The sequence below is a fragment of the Cyrtonyx montezumae genome, unplaced genomic scaffold (genome assembly GCF_038088225.1).
Source record: "Cyrtonyx montezumae isolate F1298 unplaced genomic scaffold, pur_monq_1.0 scaffold_0, whole genome shotgun sequence".
Taxonomy (NCBI): Eukaryota; Metazoa; Chordata; class Aves; order Galliformes; family Odontophoridae; genus Cyrtonyx; species Cyrtonyx montezumae.
In genome coordinates, this window is record NW_027071824.1 from 46072266 (window position 1) to 46089845 (window position 17580).

General features: G+C 34.8%; 1 protein-coding gene across 3 annotated transcripts in view; it reads left to right on the forward strand.

The window, feature by feature from the left end:
- The window catches only part of TRDN (triadin), a 209831-nt gene that overhangs the window by 101043 nt on the left and 91208 nt on the right, over positions 1–17580 (forward strand). For all 3 annotated transcript variants that reach the window (XM_065734365.1, XM_065734358.1, XM_065734367.1), the window contains exons 13-15: positions 1592–1663; positions 9598–9660; positions 10508–10570. In XM_065734365.1, coding sequence (XP_065590437.1) covers positions 1592–1663; positions 9598–9660; positions 10508–10570 — 198 coding nt within the window. The remainder of the gene's footprint in view (positions 1–1591; positions 1664–9597; positions 9661–10507; positions 10571–17580) is intronic.

Sequence of the window (17580 nt, forward strand, 5' to 3'; positions counted from 1 at the left end):
TTCTTCATTATAATTTACATTTTTTGGGTTTGCTTCTGAACTACGAATTCAATTAATGAACTATTTGTACATTGACAGAGGTTATGGATGTAAAATTTCTGTTCTCATTGGTAACAAATGTTATGCAGCATCTTGTTAGCTCAGATAGCAATTTCAAGATGTTTTTTAGAATCACAAAGTGGAAAATTGTGGCTAGACATCTGGATTCCTGAAGTTTGCCTACTGTTCATTTCAGTCACATGAAGCTAGTGACATTCTGTGATGAGAACAGTTTATGTTCAGTTGTGATTGCTGCCAAGACAGGAAATATGTGTAAAACCTGAGATTTTTACCATTTGTCGTATAGAGACTTAATTACATTAATTTTTTCAGTGGCACAGACACACAAGTCAATTTTAAGTAGCTCTGTGCGTGATATTTTATATAAATTACCAGGTGAACTAAACTACAAGCTTGCAAATTATTTGTCTGCAATCATATGTATGCTGATGAGCTACACGAACATAGGGACCATGGTGCTTAAATTCCAAGACAGTCTTCAAGATGATGTTTTTCTCATGCATTCCCCATGAGTATACATACCTTTGTAAACGAGAAGGGTAAGTATGATACTGCAGTTTACAAGGCTCATTTCAATCTTTGCTTCTCTTCTGAGTCTATCACCAAGCACAAGGCATGCATTTGAGCTTTTTTGCTGTGTAGCTAGATCTGAAATCTAACAGCCTGATTGCATGTGGGCTCTGGTGCAGTGTATGCTGGTGCATATGACTATATTTGTATTGTATTTCACAAATAAATATATTTCACAGGATACCCAAGAAACTGTGATTTCCAAGTGACAATGACATGTTAGCTAATAAAAATAATAGGAAAAAAAAAAACAAAAAACCAACAGAAATCAGGAAACTTGAAACAGACATTATAAACCAGAAAAGAAATATAAGCGTGCAGTAAATCTGTTCATGAATATTTGAATAAACAAAGTATAAAATATTTCACTCCAGCATGGAAACTGTGCCAACTTAAGTCTATGAGGCAGTACAGTTCATTACTCCAAGAGGGCTGAGGTATTTCACTTGACAGTTGGAATCAGAAGTTAGGCAGTATTTACAAGCGCACAACCTGTTTTTTGTTGGATAATTAAGAACAGTCCTTGAGGATGAGAAGCATAATATTTTTTAGAAGTGTTTCTAGAAGTTCATAATAAGTGGACTCGAGGGGAAAAATTGAAGATCATTTGCCTGACAGAAGAAAATATGCTTTTACTATAAGAACAGACATCATGAATATGTAACCTTATCATTGCAGTATTATTCTTTGGAGGTTTTTAATCTAATGAAGAAAAATGGACCTGTAGGATTTCAGCACATACTTGAGTCACTTGGTCTTCATTTTTTAAAATGTATCTCTTAAATTGAAATCACTACATTTTTTGAGAAATACATTTTATTGTGTCTGGAAGATAATAGCTTTTATGTTAGATGTAATATTTTAAACATGAACATGAAGGAAAGTCATTTTCCTAATGAATCTGCTGGGACTTTTAGCTAATGTATTTTCCATGTTTTTTAACCTGTATGTTCATGTGCAGGACATAAAGAAATGGTAACTCCTCGTCTTCTTCTAGAACACAGCCCCAGAAAGAAACCAGCAGCTATTGAAGGTAAGTTTGTCTTTTTTTTTTTTTTTTTTTTACCTTTGTAGGTTTCTATTTATTAACTTGATACTCTGTTGTACTGGATTATTATTATTTTTATAAACATAAACTATAACATAAAACCATCAAGTGTCTAGGCCTAGGGAATGAATAATGTAAACATGATTGCATTCTAGGACCTAATCACTTTCAGCCTTTTTTTAGTTGGTAAAAAATTAAGTCGTTTTTTTTGTTTGTTTCTTTGTTTTGTTTTGTTTAATTCAAATTAAAAAAAATGTGAAAAAAATCATTTTAATTTTTTTACTGGTAAGTAAAAAATTAATGCATGAAATAGATTGTAAGAGATTGTAATAGATTGTTAGACAGTTTTAGACAGTGTCCAGCTACACATTGCCATATAACTGTAAAACATTACTAGCATTATCCTCCTAATTTACTTCAATTAATCTTTGAGCTATTATTATTTGGTCATTTTTTCTGTGTATTTTCTACAGTAATGAAAATAATATTTCTGGTTGTGTATTTATCCCCATTGTTAAAACACTCAAATATGATGTATATATATAGAGAGATCTTTCTTTCAGAAAGTTAAAACATAACCCTTCAACTGAATTATATTTCTTACATTATAATCATATCAATGAAATCGTTGAAATATACCTTTAGATTTTAAAATGGATTGTATACGATTACTAAAAACTAATACTGAAACATCAATTCTTGGTCACTACACCAAAATACTTATTAATACAAAATATATATTAGTCTTCTTATGTAATTATTTAGCAGATTTCATATAATGAACTCATTCAATAACGTCACATAATTTGCTAATATATGTCTTAGTTCTAATCTATTCCGAAAGGGGTTGCAGTCAAAAAACAAAAAAGCCCAGACAGGATAGCATCAGCCTAGCTAACCAAAAGCTACAAGATTTACCTGCATTTGTAAATGGAAAATGAGAGAGAACTTTTGACAAAATGTATGACTGAAACAAAGAAATTAATTTGTCATTTCTCTAATGTGATTATTGTGAATCAGAATGTTTGGATAAAAGCAGCTAAGTGACTTAGTTTTCTCCTTATTACCTTGTGAAAAAAAAATAGACCCTGCTTTCTTGATAGATGCATTGTTTGAAGGAGTGTAAATTGGTGGTTACTGTGACACAATACAGTATATAAATAGATTTGCAGTTCTGCCTGTTAGAGACAAATGTTCAAACCCTGCTTATCTGCAAAAAGAAGTCCATGCAATGTTAAACACTGTTGATGCTGTATATACAGCTTAAAAGCAAAGGTTTGGGCTGTAGGATTTTTGTTTGTTTGTTTTTGGTTTTTTAAGTAGTATGTGCCTCACATTTCCATGACTCTACTGAAGACAGTAAAAGCTATGAAATCATCCAAACAAGGTTTCAAAGTGATTTATCTAATGATTTAGATTAGCCATTTAAGCAGTAAAATCTAGATAATTTAGCTATGATGAAAACAGCCTAATTCTTCACTGTTTCTGAAACCCCTTGACACTTTATTTAACAACAAGGCTCTTCTGTACTGCTTTTAATCTAGCATAAGAAAAATAATTAAATGGGCACGAAAGAAGTGCTTTCCAGAACACTGAAAAATGAATTAAATTATAAAGGTATATATAAGTTGATAGGATATATAACTACATTTTCTCATCTTTAATATTATTTATCCAAATTACAATATTGAATTTTGCACTGAAAAATAAATATTCATCAAAATGTAAATAAATAAAACACAACTAAATAATTCCGAAGATTAATCTAAGAGACTTGCTTTTTAAAGAGTTACAGGTAAGTAATAGCCTTTTGTCTGTGATGCAACTGCATATGGAGAATACTTGGACAAGATTCTCTGGGATTTCAAATGATGAAGTTTCATGTTGTTTATGAAAGATGAGATGAAGCCTTGAGAACATGCATTGCCTAGTCATCCCTTGTTTCTAAGCCTCAGATGTTTTTGCTCGAAAGAATGCTGCATACAAATCATCGTCAAAACTTTTCCCAAAATACATAACACAATTGGTAACACCCTTGATTTGTGCTGCCTATCTCTCTGCTGCTTTAGCTTTCTTGGAATATGGCTCTTCCAAAGAAGACACTACCATAACACGCCAGTGTTTCTCTAGGAATTTAATTCTTCATCACAATTATATTTGCACTGTATTCATCACTGACCTCAGCGCAGTGGAGTTTTTAATGCAGTTTTTGCTGTGGAGGTTGTCATGCCATCTTTTTCCATCAATGTGAATTTTATGGCTTCAGTACACTGGTATTTGTGCTGCTTTGCTCCCCACTGTGTTGTTTAGTGAGGGCGATGTATGGCCCCATGCTATTAGCAAATAGTGTGGTACTTAACAGAGCTGTGATCACTCCAGATAGAAATGAGGAACACTTATGTGGGTCACATGAAAGCACTAGGAATTTCAGTCATGACATTGCTATTGCATACTTTCTGAAGAACTTAAAAATATCTCCTCCATGAAGGAATCTTCAAAGCTACAAAATAGTGTTTCAGATTGGAATTCAAAAACAGTGAAGTGGTATCAAAATGCAAAACCAGGCTATAGTGGTTGCCTGGGACATGAGAGTGTACTACACCTCCAGTGACCTATGTGTCCATTTCACTTGCTCAATAAGAGAACAAATTGCATCACATTAGATTGTTGAAATGAAATGATGCAGTTTGAAAGAGAACATTGAAGAAAATGTGCATAAATTTAGCCTAAGCACTCACCAGTAATTTAAGGAGAATGTATGAGTGTATGTGTTTTTGTGCGAAAAGAATCAATTCTAAGAAGTCTGGATTAATTCTGACTAGGTTTCCTTGATTTTTATTGACTTTGACCAAGTCTTTTGGCTGAGACAAAATTATTTCTCACTGAGAAAATACTTGCACCTACATTTATATTCTTACTCAATGTAATTGAAAAGTTTGGCATTTCTGTGATATCTTCAACCAATCAGAGTGTTTCCTTGCTTTCTACATTTAAGAGCTTCCAAACTTAAAATAGTCTTTCTATGTGAATGTATGCAACACTAATATAAAAAAAACTTTGACTACTCCCTGACATTCTCCACTCCAAGCAAAATGCAGCGTGGAGAGAATGTTATAAAAATATGAAAGGTAATGAGTTACTTTAATATTTAAAAGAAAATTCAGATCCAACAGAAATGAATGGCAAATCTTTCATTGATTTCATCAGAGAATGGTTGTTAGTCAACAATTAAAACAAAGGAAGAATAGCGGTGATATCTTCAAAACTAACAGGGAAGTTAAAATACGGGTTTTTTTCATGGAATTTAAAATTATGACTATGACAGCTTGAAGTGTATACAAATATTTGTAGAAAAAAGAAATTAAGTTTTACCTGTTGTGTCCAGTCTGAATTATAGTTTTGCTATAGAAAATAAATAAATTTTTGCTTTATTCTATTCCATATATTTTTGAGTGCACATGCAACTCTGCTGTTTCTTCTTTCTGTCAGGATGACAATTGGTAGGCAAGAAAAGCTGTTCTAGTATTTCACAAAGCCAGGCAATATAAGAAGTCTCTCACAAGAGCTTTTCTTCCAATATTTCCTGACAACAGGGTTTTAGATAAATGCAGATAAGCCTTGTATAAATATCTGAACTTTAGGAGGCTTATCTAAATGAAAGCATCTGCAAACTTCCAGCATTCACTCAGCTAGTTAGTTTTGGTTACGCTCATGCCTCTCCTCAAGAACGTATCTGTGGCTGTACTTCGCTGCCCTCCTTACCTCCATGTCTCAAGAGGGGATGGGATGCGTTGATAAGTCCTTTGAAAGACAGTGTCCCCCTAAGCATATGGAGCATCTTGAACAATAGAGAATAAATTCTCAGAGAACCTCCCTTTTTCAGTGCCTGGACAGCATTCTTGTGACATCATGCCTCGTAACTCACACGCATCCCTAAATTTAGATTGCCCTCACAGTTCTGGCACAATAGCATACTGGTCTTAACATGCCTGTTTTCAAGTGGAGCATTGTTAGCATGTTTCTTTTATCTCCCATCTCAGTGTTGGACAAGAATTAGCTAACATCCCTTGTGAATAACACGAAGACATTGTCAGAGCTGTCAAAGGTAATTCAGACTGAAACACCTCTTTCTCAGTCTCTTTTGAATCTCACTTGGATTTCAAGCAGTGCCCTCAGTCCCTCATCATTTACTGAGAAATAAATCATTCCATCTCAGATGTTTCTTTTCTTTAGAACTGTTTACATTCCCCCAGTCTCAGGAAGATTATATGGATTTCTTTATTTTTCTTTTCCCAATAAAAAAAATCCCAAAGCATATAACTGCTTTAATTGAACATTATATTCATTAGTTTATTCTTTGCTGTAAACTAAAGTCCAGTTTAGCATAGATTCTATGAAGTAAATTGACTAAATGAAAAGTCCATTGCTTGACTTCATGATTGATTCTGTTGCCTTATACTCTGCTAGTATCTCATTTTCATTAATGAAAAAAGTATTGCAGGCTTTTAAAAGTGTTTTTTTGTTTTCATGTTTGTTTTCCTGTTGCATCTACACATAAAGACATCAGCCATGTCTAGTGCTTCTGTTGAAAAAAAAAAAAAGAAAAAGAAAAAAGATAAAACCTATTAATTACATTATCAGCTCAAAGTAACAGTAATAACAGATTTTTCAAAACTCATTGACAGTTGAATCCAATTTGTAGTCAACCTTGAATCATCAGAATCAGTTTGTGTTCTGTTATAACTCGCTCTTTATTTCACTGATCCATAGAGATGTGTAGTCTTACTACTTCTAGTTTTATAAAAAAAATAAATAAAAGGTACTTTAAATTAACAGTAGTTTATAAATCATAGTACAAAAGACCTCTCAGATCTTTTTTTTATTTTTTTTTTCAGATCTCTTTTTTATTGATTTACTCTGTCACTTAGTATAGCTGTGTGCATATGTAGAGGAGTAGCACTGCATTTACGGTTTCAGAAATAATTATTTTTACTGGTGTTAAACATACACTTAATATGCCATAACCTAAATTTGAACTACTGAGACTAAGGAGAAATAAATTTATTCAAGAAATGGAACTTCTTCCTTAAATCATAAATAATTCTTTACATAATACACACCAAATTTATAATCTCATTTATATGAACTTTTGGAAACAGAAAGTGTGAGGGCCAACACTAGGGCTAGATGCAGCTGAGAATTTGATGGAAGTCCTGAAATTGCTTTCCCTGAGATTTTGACCAAGATTATGCATGACATTGGGCAGCATTAGTGATAATAAGGAGCCACGGATCTTTTATACCTGTCTGTAAACTTCTAGAAAATTCATAACAAGTAGAGATGCCACTAGGCTCACTGGGCACTCTGAATATTGTTACTTAAGAGCCTTGTATTAGAAGATCATATCAGTTGAATTAATTGGTGGAAGAATTCAGCAATAAAATCTCTGTAGCCAGGGATTTATTCCCCTTGCTCTTTAAGTTAATTGCAGCATAAGTCCTTGCTACCTCCCATACGTCTACTATTCAAAGCTCTATTTCTCAAAGCTCCATGTCTCAGTTCATGGCTCTCAAGACACACATGACTCTGACTCTCTGACTCTTTCTGTGATATTCAGAGTAGATTTTATATGACACAGTTGATCCCGAGAAGCTTGTGACATGCTGCATGGTCAAAGGCAGAAATGGTCTCTCATTATAAATAATTTTTTGATTGTGATGATTTGAGGCTTACACTGCATCCTGTGCACCACCTGGAACTTGAAATATGTTGAAGAAAAAGCAATTAATCTAGCTGTTCCACAAGAACAGAGGGAGTCAGAAAAAAATGAAAGAGAAAACACAGAAATAGCAGTAGTACTTCACTCTGTGGTTACTAGGAATAAAGATTACAGGAAAAAAGATAGAATGAAGCTTTTTTTCTGACAGTAAATGATATGCTTGATACATTAAACATTTTCAGTTAAAACAGGTGGAGTTAGCAAACAATTAAACTATGCTTTAGAAATTATAAGAGTTGATTACATGTGGAAAGAAAAACTAAAAATCCTATGTAGCACAGGAAAGAGGAGATATTAAAATGTTTTTCTGTGTAATCCAAGCCTGAAGAGTATTTTGTTTTGAGATGTCCATGATCTCTAGCAAGGGCTTCTGGAACAGTATATCTCAAAGTGAAAGAAACTCCTGGGAACCCTAGAGTCAGAGAATAAAAAGAATATTAAAATATACCAAAGAAAAGAATCTTCCAAAGCTCTGTATATACTTAAGAAAACTGAGTACCACAAAGCCCACTCATGAGACAAAGGAATCTGAAGACTGAAGTCCAGTATGCGCACAGATTGAGCAGATAGATTTAAACACAAAATGGGGAGAGAACTATTCTGAAAAATGCATGCAATGATTTTCTGCTTCATTTTGTCACGACAAGAGAAATGCATTGAGAAAACATTTCAAATGAAATGAAACACAGTAAGATGACGCTTAATTTAAACATTACTGTCAGAAATTCAGCTGAAGATTATTAGAGGAGATCATGGATATTGGTAAACTCATTCCATGGTAGGCAAAATATTTATGAAACCACCAAGGACATGTGAAATTCACGTACTCTATGAAAATATTTTTTTCTATAACGTATACACTTGTTTAGGCACAGGAAGAACACTGTGAAGCATGTTAATTAATTTTTTTCATTCCCTATTTGTATATATTTTTCCACAAAGAATAAAAGTCTATTGTGGTAGTCAGGGAAATGAAAAGTAAGTTCCTTCATTTTTCCTTTATCTTCATGTTAATTTGTGCAAGGGTTGATAGAATAATTACTTCTTGGATCTTTTGGCTTCAGAAAATATTCTGGCACCTTAAATAATGTTCCAGTAAAGAAAAGACTTTCACTTAAAGGCCTATGCTTCTGTATTTGTTCCATTTTTTATGGTAATAAAGCTTGCTTTCTTATTCACACTTATAAAAGTAAAGTATCACAAAAATAAAAATATTCTCCCATTAGCTAAATCAACTCGAGAATTTAAGTATCCTAAGCCATGCAGCACATCCTGAAGATGACAGATTTCTTTTTTCTGTGTGAATGAAGAGTTAAAAAAATAAGAAAATATTTCATTTAGCTGATCTGACACTCTTGTATTTTTCCCCATTAAAATCAGGATTCATTTCCTTGAATAAAAAGTAAGAATTGTAACTTCCCCATTTCTCCTGCTGAACTCACAATTTTCTAATTAATAACTTCCATGGAATAAGTAATTAAATTGTTGTCGCTTTTTGTAAAAAAAAATAAAATAATAATAATAATAACAAAAGCATTATCCTTATTTCTACCTCTGTCCAACTATTTGACAAAATAGAAGCAGATGATTTGTAAGAATGAATTGTTTTCTTTTGTAGACTATCGTTTTACTTCAATTCTCCATGAATTTCTATAATGACAGTTACAAACGTTCAATTCATTAGAAGAGTTATAAAGGTATATTATGTATGCAGGTTTGTCATGGTATTATGCATCTATTCCTGAGTATCATTTATCAATTTTGCTGCCACTAAGTCAGATTTTATAAGGAAGCACTTGGGCAGAACAGGTGCATAGCTACTGAACCGCCATAATAAACTCTTAGTTATATCAGGATAATGGGCATGGTTTCTTGAATTAGTATTCACTGTAGTATCTGATGTATGTACTAGTTCCAATTCTATCCTTAACTTCACATATAATCTCTGAGAAGTGAGCTGTATTTCTAAGATGCTGATATTAAACTCCTAAGTACGTGATCAGCTTATCAAATCTAGAACCTATTACAGTCTGTTAAGAATTTCCATTCCAGGTGTATATATGTATGTATATATATATGTACACACACAAACATGCATGCATATATATGAAAACAGTCAAATTTCTCTTCCCTTCTTTAGAGAGGAAGGAGGAAAAGAAAATGACAGATTTAAAGAGGACTACCGTTGAATCTAAGAAGAAAGGTATGATTTGGTAATGTTTCGCATTGGCTTAATTCAGCTTCTAATCCTGCTCTTGGATCAAATCCTGCTGGTTTTGGTTAGGTTAGTCCTATGTTTCTGGCTCTATATTGCTCTTCTATTTCCTTAATCCACATTTGCATGTATATTGCTTCTTCAGTACCTGATTTCTGATAAGTTTGATGACTGATATTTTCTGAAAACTTTTCCTGAAGAAAAAAAAATTATAATGATTGGTGGCCATATGTTAGACAATTTAATGGAGACCTTATAAATAACAGTGTGCAACGGTACTGCCATATACTAAACTCAGTATGCTGGGAACCAATTTATGATACTGAAATTCATTTTTTGTTTCTTTGGGATTTTTCTTGGTTTGTTTTTTTAAACAGAATCACAACCAAAACTTATAGTGACCAAACTGCAAAGCCTTAATAGTTATCTAAATAACGTTTTGGATGATTCATTCCCAGGAAGCTTCTAAAATCCATTAGGAGTTTTCTTTGATGGAAAAAATATTTATGTCATTTATTATTTATTAATGATTTCATTGCTACTGGAACTTAAGCTAAAAGGTACCACATTCATGCACTGATGATTTTCGCCTAGCCTTTGATGAATTATTGAGGGTCAAAATCATTCATAGTTGATGCATGCTGATTAATTTTCACTTTCAGCTGATTGCTCTGTGACTAGTCGGGTGCAAGAGCTATAGAGGAATAGTCTGAGTTAAACTTCCAAATAAGGTACTTTTTTCAGGATGTGCTCACCAGGGCTTGGCTGAATGCATATTTGAATGTATGTTTTAATGTTATAGCTTAACAAATCACTTTCTTTGATTAAATCTTAGAAAAAGAAGGAAAAAAAGAGAAAGCTCAAGAGAAGACAGCCACCCCTGAAATTAAAAAAGCAGGTAATAAGATGAAGTCTACCTTCTCCGCAATAGATATCTGACTGGTTAGTTTGAGCACTTTCAGTTTTAAATCTTTTGAAATAACAATGGTCACAATTCATTACCAATTAAGAATCTAAGCTAGAAGCAGATATGTATGTCACAGTATATTTTAACTACGTATATACTGTACTTACGTCACATAAAATACATATAGTATTACATGTATATTACATATCTGCATATATATGTACCTACAGACTATACACAAAATTTTCAGTTCTGTGAGACTGGAATTTTTACAGAAAAGCTTAGAAACTTTAGAAATACTTTCTTTTATACATGAAATCAATCAAAGAAGAAGTCATTTCAAAGACTGCATGGCATAGAAAAACTGAATGGGGTAACTGAATTTTGCGTGATTTTTTCACTAATAAATAGTAACATCTGCATACCAAATCACTTACTGAAGTAGAAAATAGGCAAGTTTTCTTCTGAGACTTTATCCACATGCAAAATATATATTTTTAAGTTAAAAATAAAGTTAGTGAGTATCTTTAAATTGATCCATGGTGTTTTTGGTATTTAATACTGAAAGATTTGAATTTCAGTCAGACTGGAAATTAACATTTGGGTCTAAGGCTGCTGTAATTTTTCTCTCCTGTTATTTCAATGCATTTGTGAGCAGATTTAATGTACAAATGCAGAAATATCTTCAGAAAGGTACACAGCTGTTAAGCTGTCTCATTAAAATCCATTCTCATTAAAATCATGGAGAAATGAAAGGGTCAGTCTAGTGGTTTAGGTCATCATTTTAATATCTAAAGACACTGGTTCTACTTGCTACTTTGCCAGATACATTCTACATAATCTTCTTTAGGCCGTACAGAACACAGACAAATCTTCCTTTAGACTAGAGTAATTCCAGAAAAAGATTGAAAATAAGACTGAATGATTCAGGACTATAGTTGCTGCATCCTCAAACTAGACCTTCTGCTATGCTATCAAATTATTCAAATCTGCTGAACATCATCAAAAGGCAGAATAATACATATTCCATTGTTTACTAATGCTGTGAATTACATATGCAAATCTGAATATGCACCTATTTAGTCATGTATGACCTACCTAAACTTTCCTGTTCAAGTATATTCAGATGAGAAGAAAAATATTACTACATGCTTCATACAAAAGGAAAATACAAGAACAACACAGAATACCATGAAGTACTCTACTGGCAGCCTCATATTTAAGTATACTTCCATCTACTATAGTAGGGAGTGGCACACTGAGGATGGGATAGCAATGAAAGGGAATAGCCTTTCAGAAGTTGCATATTTAAATATATAAGCACAGATTTAAAAAGAAAATAAGATGACAATTCAAATATCTCTCCTAACTCTATTCTAGTTCCAAGATTGTATTTCATTTGAGAATACAGAAATCAAAAATATTACATTTTATGCCAGAGCTGCAGAACAAAGTTATTAATAATTTCATCTTCACATGCTGTTGCTAAATCCAATGAGTCATCCTACCAATGCTAAAAAGACCCAAATTAGACAACCCGAGACTTCCGCACATTTCTGTCCCTTTTATTAGCTCTGTAGTTTGCTGCATTTTAAAGAGTTTACTAGCCTTTGTGTAAGAGTATGGCAATCCATAATATATTCTTGCTGCACGTGTTTTGGTTATTCCTCATTCAGTTTGCTCTTTGAATGTGTGTGTATTTTCTAGCTTTCATTGTCAGTACCTATTGTTATCCTTAAAACGTTTTAAGCCTGAAATAATTGCCACATTTGATCAACAGAATAGTGGTGCATAGCCCAGTTTTGAAAGGAGATGCCTCTGTGTCTGATAGAATTTATGTGCTTTGGACAGACACAATGAAAGAACCCCAGAGTGCTATATCAGCAGTTTAGATAAATAACCAGAAGCAAGAGAGCAGAAACAGCTTCCCATATTCGTAACTTTTTCCAGTAAAATGCTATAGCGTGGCCACTGCATTAAAATCATAGAATGCTTGGATTTCAAAGGGTCTCGTAAAGGTAATCTGGTCCAACTATCCTGCAATGAACAGGGACATCCTCAGACAGATCAGGTCTCTCAGAGCCTGGTCCAGGCCGACCTTAAATACCTCTGGCATGGGGATCCAACAACTCTCTGAGCAACCTGTTTCAGTGCCTCACTGCTCCTATTATAAAAACATTTTCCTTATGTCCAATCTAAATCTCCCCTCTTTTAGTTTGAAATTATTTCCCCTTGTCCTATCACAAAACATCCTGCTAAAAAGTCTTTCCTCTTCTTTCCTATAGCCCCCCACTTTAGATACCAAAAGGCCATTATCAGGTCACCTTGGAGCCTTCTCTTCTCTGGGCTGAACAGCCCCAGCTCTCTCAGCCTGTCCTCACAGGGGAGGTGTTCTACCCCTTAAAATAATTTTGTAGCTCTAGTAAACTCCTTCCCACAGTTTTCAAGCCACTATGTTACCCCTGAGTGTCTCTGGTTTTCTGTCTCATTTTGCTCTGATATCCCCACAGCTGAGCAGCATGCTGCCTCCTCACCACTGTTTCCATCCCTGTGCCAGGAAGCAGTGCTGCTGCCAGGTGTTGCCCTCTTGTTGCATGCTCTCTCTTTTGCTCCTCACCTCCATGTACAGGCTCTCAGAAGCCTCACCTGTGACCTATTCGCCAAGTGATCTCCTTGGTACTATGTAGAGGCTGTTGGATGCAAACACAAGAGAGAGGTGGAGGTGCTTTATAAGCAGATGATGATGCAAAATTATCTAAAATAATACTCTCAGAGCAGGACAGGGCAGCACTTCCCTCTATTCCCCTTCATCTCTCATCTCTAACAACAAATGCTTCATCACTCCCCTACAAATACTGAATATTTTTGCTGATTAATGTTTTAATTTTTTGTTTTCAGCTCTTTTGTCCACGAAACAATTTTATTTCTAGTGTTACCAGAGTATAGCTTTTTTATTGCTTTCCATTAGCTGCATCTGTGTCACGTATTTCTTTATTTGCATACCAGTTCACTCCTTCTCAGTGTCTCTCTCCCTCCATTTCTCTCTTCCTCTTATGTTGCTGCAGAGGAGCAAGAGTCATCTAATGTGAAATGTTCTCAGTCTTTAGTACAAAATGAACTGAATGATTCTTAATTAGCTTTTAAAAATGTGCTGTAGATAAAACCACATTAATCCTCTGACCTTCAGCTAGTACAAAAACATTGTGTTAATTGTCTTGAAAAATAGATAATTCCATTGTTACAAACTCAGAGGTCTTGCTTAAACAAACATAATTGTCAGACACAAGGGTCTAGCACAGTCGCACTTCAGATCATTTTATGAATATCTGTCTGGAGCTATTCAGGATTAGGAGGGAGCTACATGTCCAAATCCCTGTAATGGGGCACGTTCGGCCTGAGCAGAGAATTGCTTTTGCCAGGCTCTTCACATCTCCTGTGGAAGGGATGATTTAGATCAGAGGGCCTCCAGAGCCTCCAGTCTGAAAGAAATGAGAGCCTCTCCTCCAAAACTTTGGTGTCTAGACTCCTGGGGAAACTGGGTCTTTTAGAAACACCACTAGCCTGGGGTGGAAGTAAATATGGCCTCTAACTTTTTGTGGAATCTTGAAATGTGACAGAGTATCATTACTAATATGGGAATAGTTGCTCAAAGCATTTTCTTTCATAAACAGCAAACTAGAAATGAACTAAGAGGAAGAGATGTCTCCCTCTTTCATTCTTATATTCTGCTCACTATATGAGCTTGTAAAATGTAATTCTCCTAGTATGGTCAGATCAGACTTTATTTTAATGGAAACAATGTTATGTGGAGTTTGATGTTTTTCAGATACTCACAGTTTGCTTACAGAATGTCTCCTGATGGTTCCAACAATTTGGAACTCTGCAGCTCCTTCTGAAAATTCATGAAGTTCACAAGCAACCTTTGCCTTTAAGTTGGATTCCTTCTTTCCCATTTTGTTTTGCATAGATAATAAGGGAGCTCTTAAAACACAGAAAATGTCACCCAGGATCTTCACATCATTTCCTAACTAAAGCTCTGCTCAGCTGTCATTGATGATCTTACCTTTTGGTTACTGCTTCATAATTTCAAATAATAATGATAGTAAAAATACCTAGGTCTTGTGCATCACTTTCCCATAAAAAATTCTATAACCCCTTTGCAAGGGTAGTTAGTGATTTTTCCCTCACTTTCCACAAACATAAATTCAGGTCCAGATATGTCATTCAGGCCAGATTTCCACTTAGTCTGTAATACACATCTTCTCAACACCAAATCAGTGCTAGCTGGATTAAAAATCCCAAAATTCCAGACACCTTCATTATTTCCAGGTATCAAGGACCTTATAAGGGACCACTGCAATCTCTATCTAAAACAGGAAGCTAAGTTGCAGTGCTTGAACATGTAGTGTTGTGGATACATCGGTGTCATATGTTTCACACCATACAGTTCTAGGAGAGGAGGGAATTGGTGGTGTCTCCCTTACTACCTAAGTAAGTCTTTGCCTCCTGAGTAGAAAAAGGTGCTATGGGGCTAAAGTTATGGACATCAAGGTACACTGTAGTGATGTTACAATAACAATCATGAAAAATCATGCTGCTGTTATGAGAAAATAAAAGTTGAACTCAGGTGTAAAAATTGAAAACAATTCTTTCTAACTGCCAAGGAACCCGGATAGGTAGGTCATTCTCGCTATTTTGTCATCCAGTGAGATCACGTAGCTGAGGGTGAAGTGTATGTTCAGTCATATGAGCTGTTGTGGTTCAAAGCAGGGAGATAATCATGCATGAGAAAATATGACTTCTCATTTTTCAGGGATTTTTTTGCACGGCTGGATCACAGATGCAATGTCATCAACTGTGTTTACTTTGTTTTAAATGTCAGTCTGTAAGAAAGAAAGAAGAAATAGAGAAAGCATTCAGTTTTGTAAGTTTCTTGGCTCAGCTTTACCCTTTCAGATTTGATATAAATAGTTCTATTATAACAAAAGAGCTAGTGACATCTGGTGGCCAATTATATTTTATTTTATTTTATTTTATTTTATTTTATTTTATTTTATTTTATTTTATTTTATTTTATTTTATTTTATTTTATTTATTTTATTATTCCGTGCTTGTTTCTTATTGTTAGTTTTCAAATGTGGATATTTTAAGTTGTCATTGATAACATGATATACCTCTTAATTATTTCATCCAGCTCCTTATCCTACTGCTGTCATGTCTAGAAAGGTCTATAATGTCATCCAAGTTTTACACCATTCTCAGAAGAAATATTTTAGAGGAACTGTACATCCAGATCAATTAAAATATACCTTATGACAATTTCATACTTGGCACATTCTCTCATTTAGAGGACTGGATGCACAGCACATTGCCTGAAGTGCTTTGGGTGAATCCATCTGCAGTGGATTGAATATTTTCATCTGGGAACCAGATGTTGATCTCATACTTGTTGTCCTTGCATACATTTGTAGGAAGACATCCTTGCTGTGCCTCAAGAGCAGAGTTGGAAACTCCTCACTCCTCCCTGTTTACTCCCAGCAGCATATTTAGCTGAAGTGCTGACAGCTTTCTGCATGCTGTCTCCAGCATGGACGCTGCCATGTGTTTCATGTTGCCTAATAAGAAAATGTCACACAATAGATATCAGCAGACAGGAGGGAGCTGGGTGCTTTCAGAAGAACTCCAGTCTTAGCTGTGCAAGAGCCAGTGGGATGTAGCATCTGTCTCAGTTTAGGCTGCTCACAAAGGCAAATTCAAGGTGTGAAGTCAGACCAAGATAACACAAGATATTTTGGAAGGGATTGGTCACAAACAGAAAAAACAAGTTTATTCACAGTTTTTCTTCTGTCTTACTAGAAAAGAAAAAGGGAAAAACTGCAGTGATGAGGAACTTGGGTACATGACTAGTTGTTTTGCCTGATTCATTATTTATTTATTTATTAATGAAAAAGGGCACTGGGACAGGCAGACTCTAACTAGCAGTTATGCATGCAGATTCTCGCTCACTCCCCACCCTAGAACAGATAGGAGAGACAACAGGAAAAGTGAGAAAATACATAGGTGAAGGGAGGAACTTCTAAATAAGTAAAATAAAGAAAAATAAAACAAGGAATGTTGAGGCAGCCATACAACACCTCCCAGTGAGCTGATCAGTGCCCAACCAGACTTTGAGTAACATGAACACTGTAAGAAGCGCTTCCTGCCCTTTATTCCTCTACCTCGAATTTTCTTCCTGAGCTTGTCTTTGTATGAAGTGGATTATTGTTTTGGCAAACTTGATTCAGCTGTGCTGGCTTGTGTCCCTCCCAGATTTTTTATAACTTGTTGCAGGGAGGCAGAAAGAGAAAAAAGGTCAGCACCTCAGCAGAGAAAGCCTCGATGCTTTGCAACAACTGCTCAGTAATTGCAAAGACACTGGTGTGCCACCAAGGCTGTTGTAGCCACAAGTCCAGAATACAGCACTGCAGGGGGCTACTATGAAGAAAATTAACTCAATTCCAGCTAGATTCCTAGTACATTTATCTGTAATTCATATTCATTTGCAGCTAGATTTGGAAAGACTTAGAGAAGAGACAAACACAAAAATTAAGTAACAGAAACAATATACAATGAATTGCCTTGTGATTCCTCATGCTGATAAAATGAATCCATAACAGCAAAAATTAAGGGAGAACAGTGAGATACATGTTCAGCAGGTTTAGGAATATATCATCTTTAAATCACACACACAGATCTTAGAACTGTCTGTGAACTTTCCTTAGGTTATTACCAATGCTCTTCTGGCAGATTTCACTCTTAGCTTGCTCATCCACAAATAACTTTCTGTGGGGACCATGGCTTGCCTTGCTGTGTGTTTGTGCAAAGTTCAGCAAAGACACTGGCTGTGGACTCAGCCCTTTGATATGGTATTGCTATTATATGAATCAGTGCTTATACAACAAAGCCTATGAAAATATCTAGTTTTCCCAGCTGGTTTACTGGAGCTTCAGGTTTCAACCCTT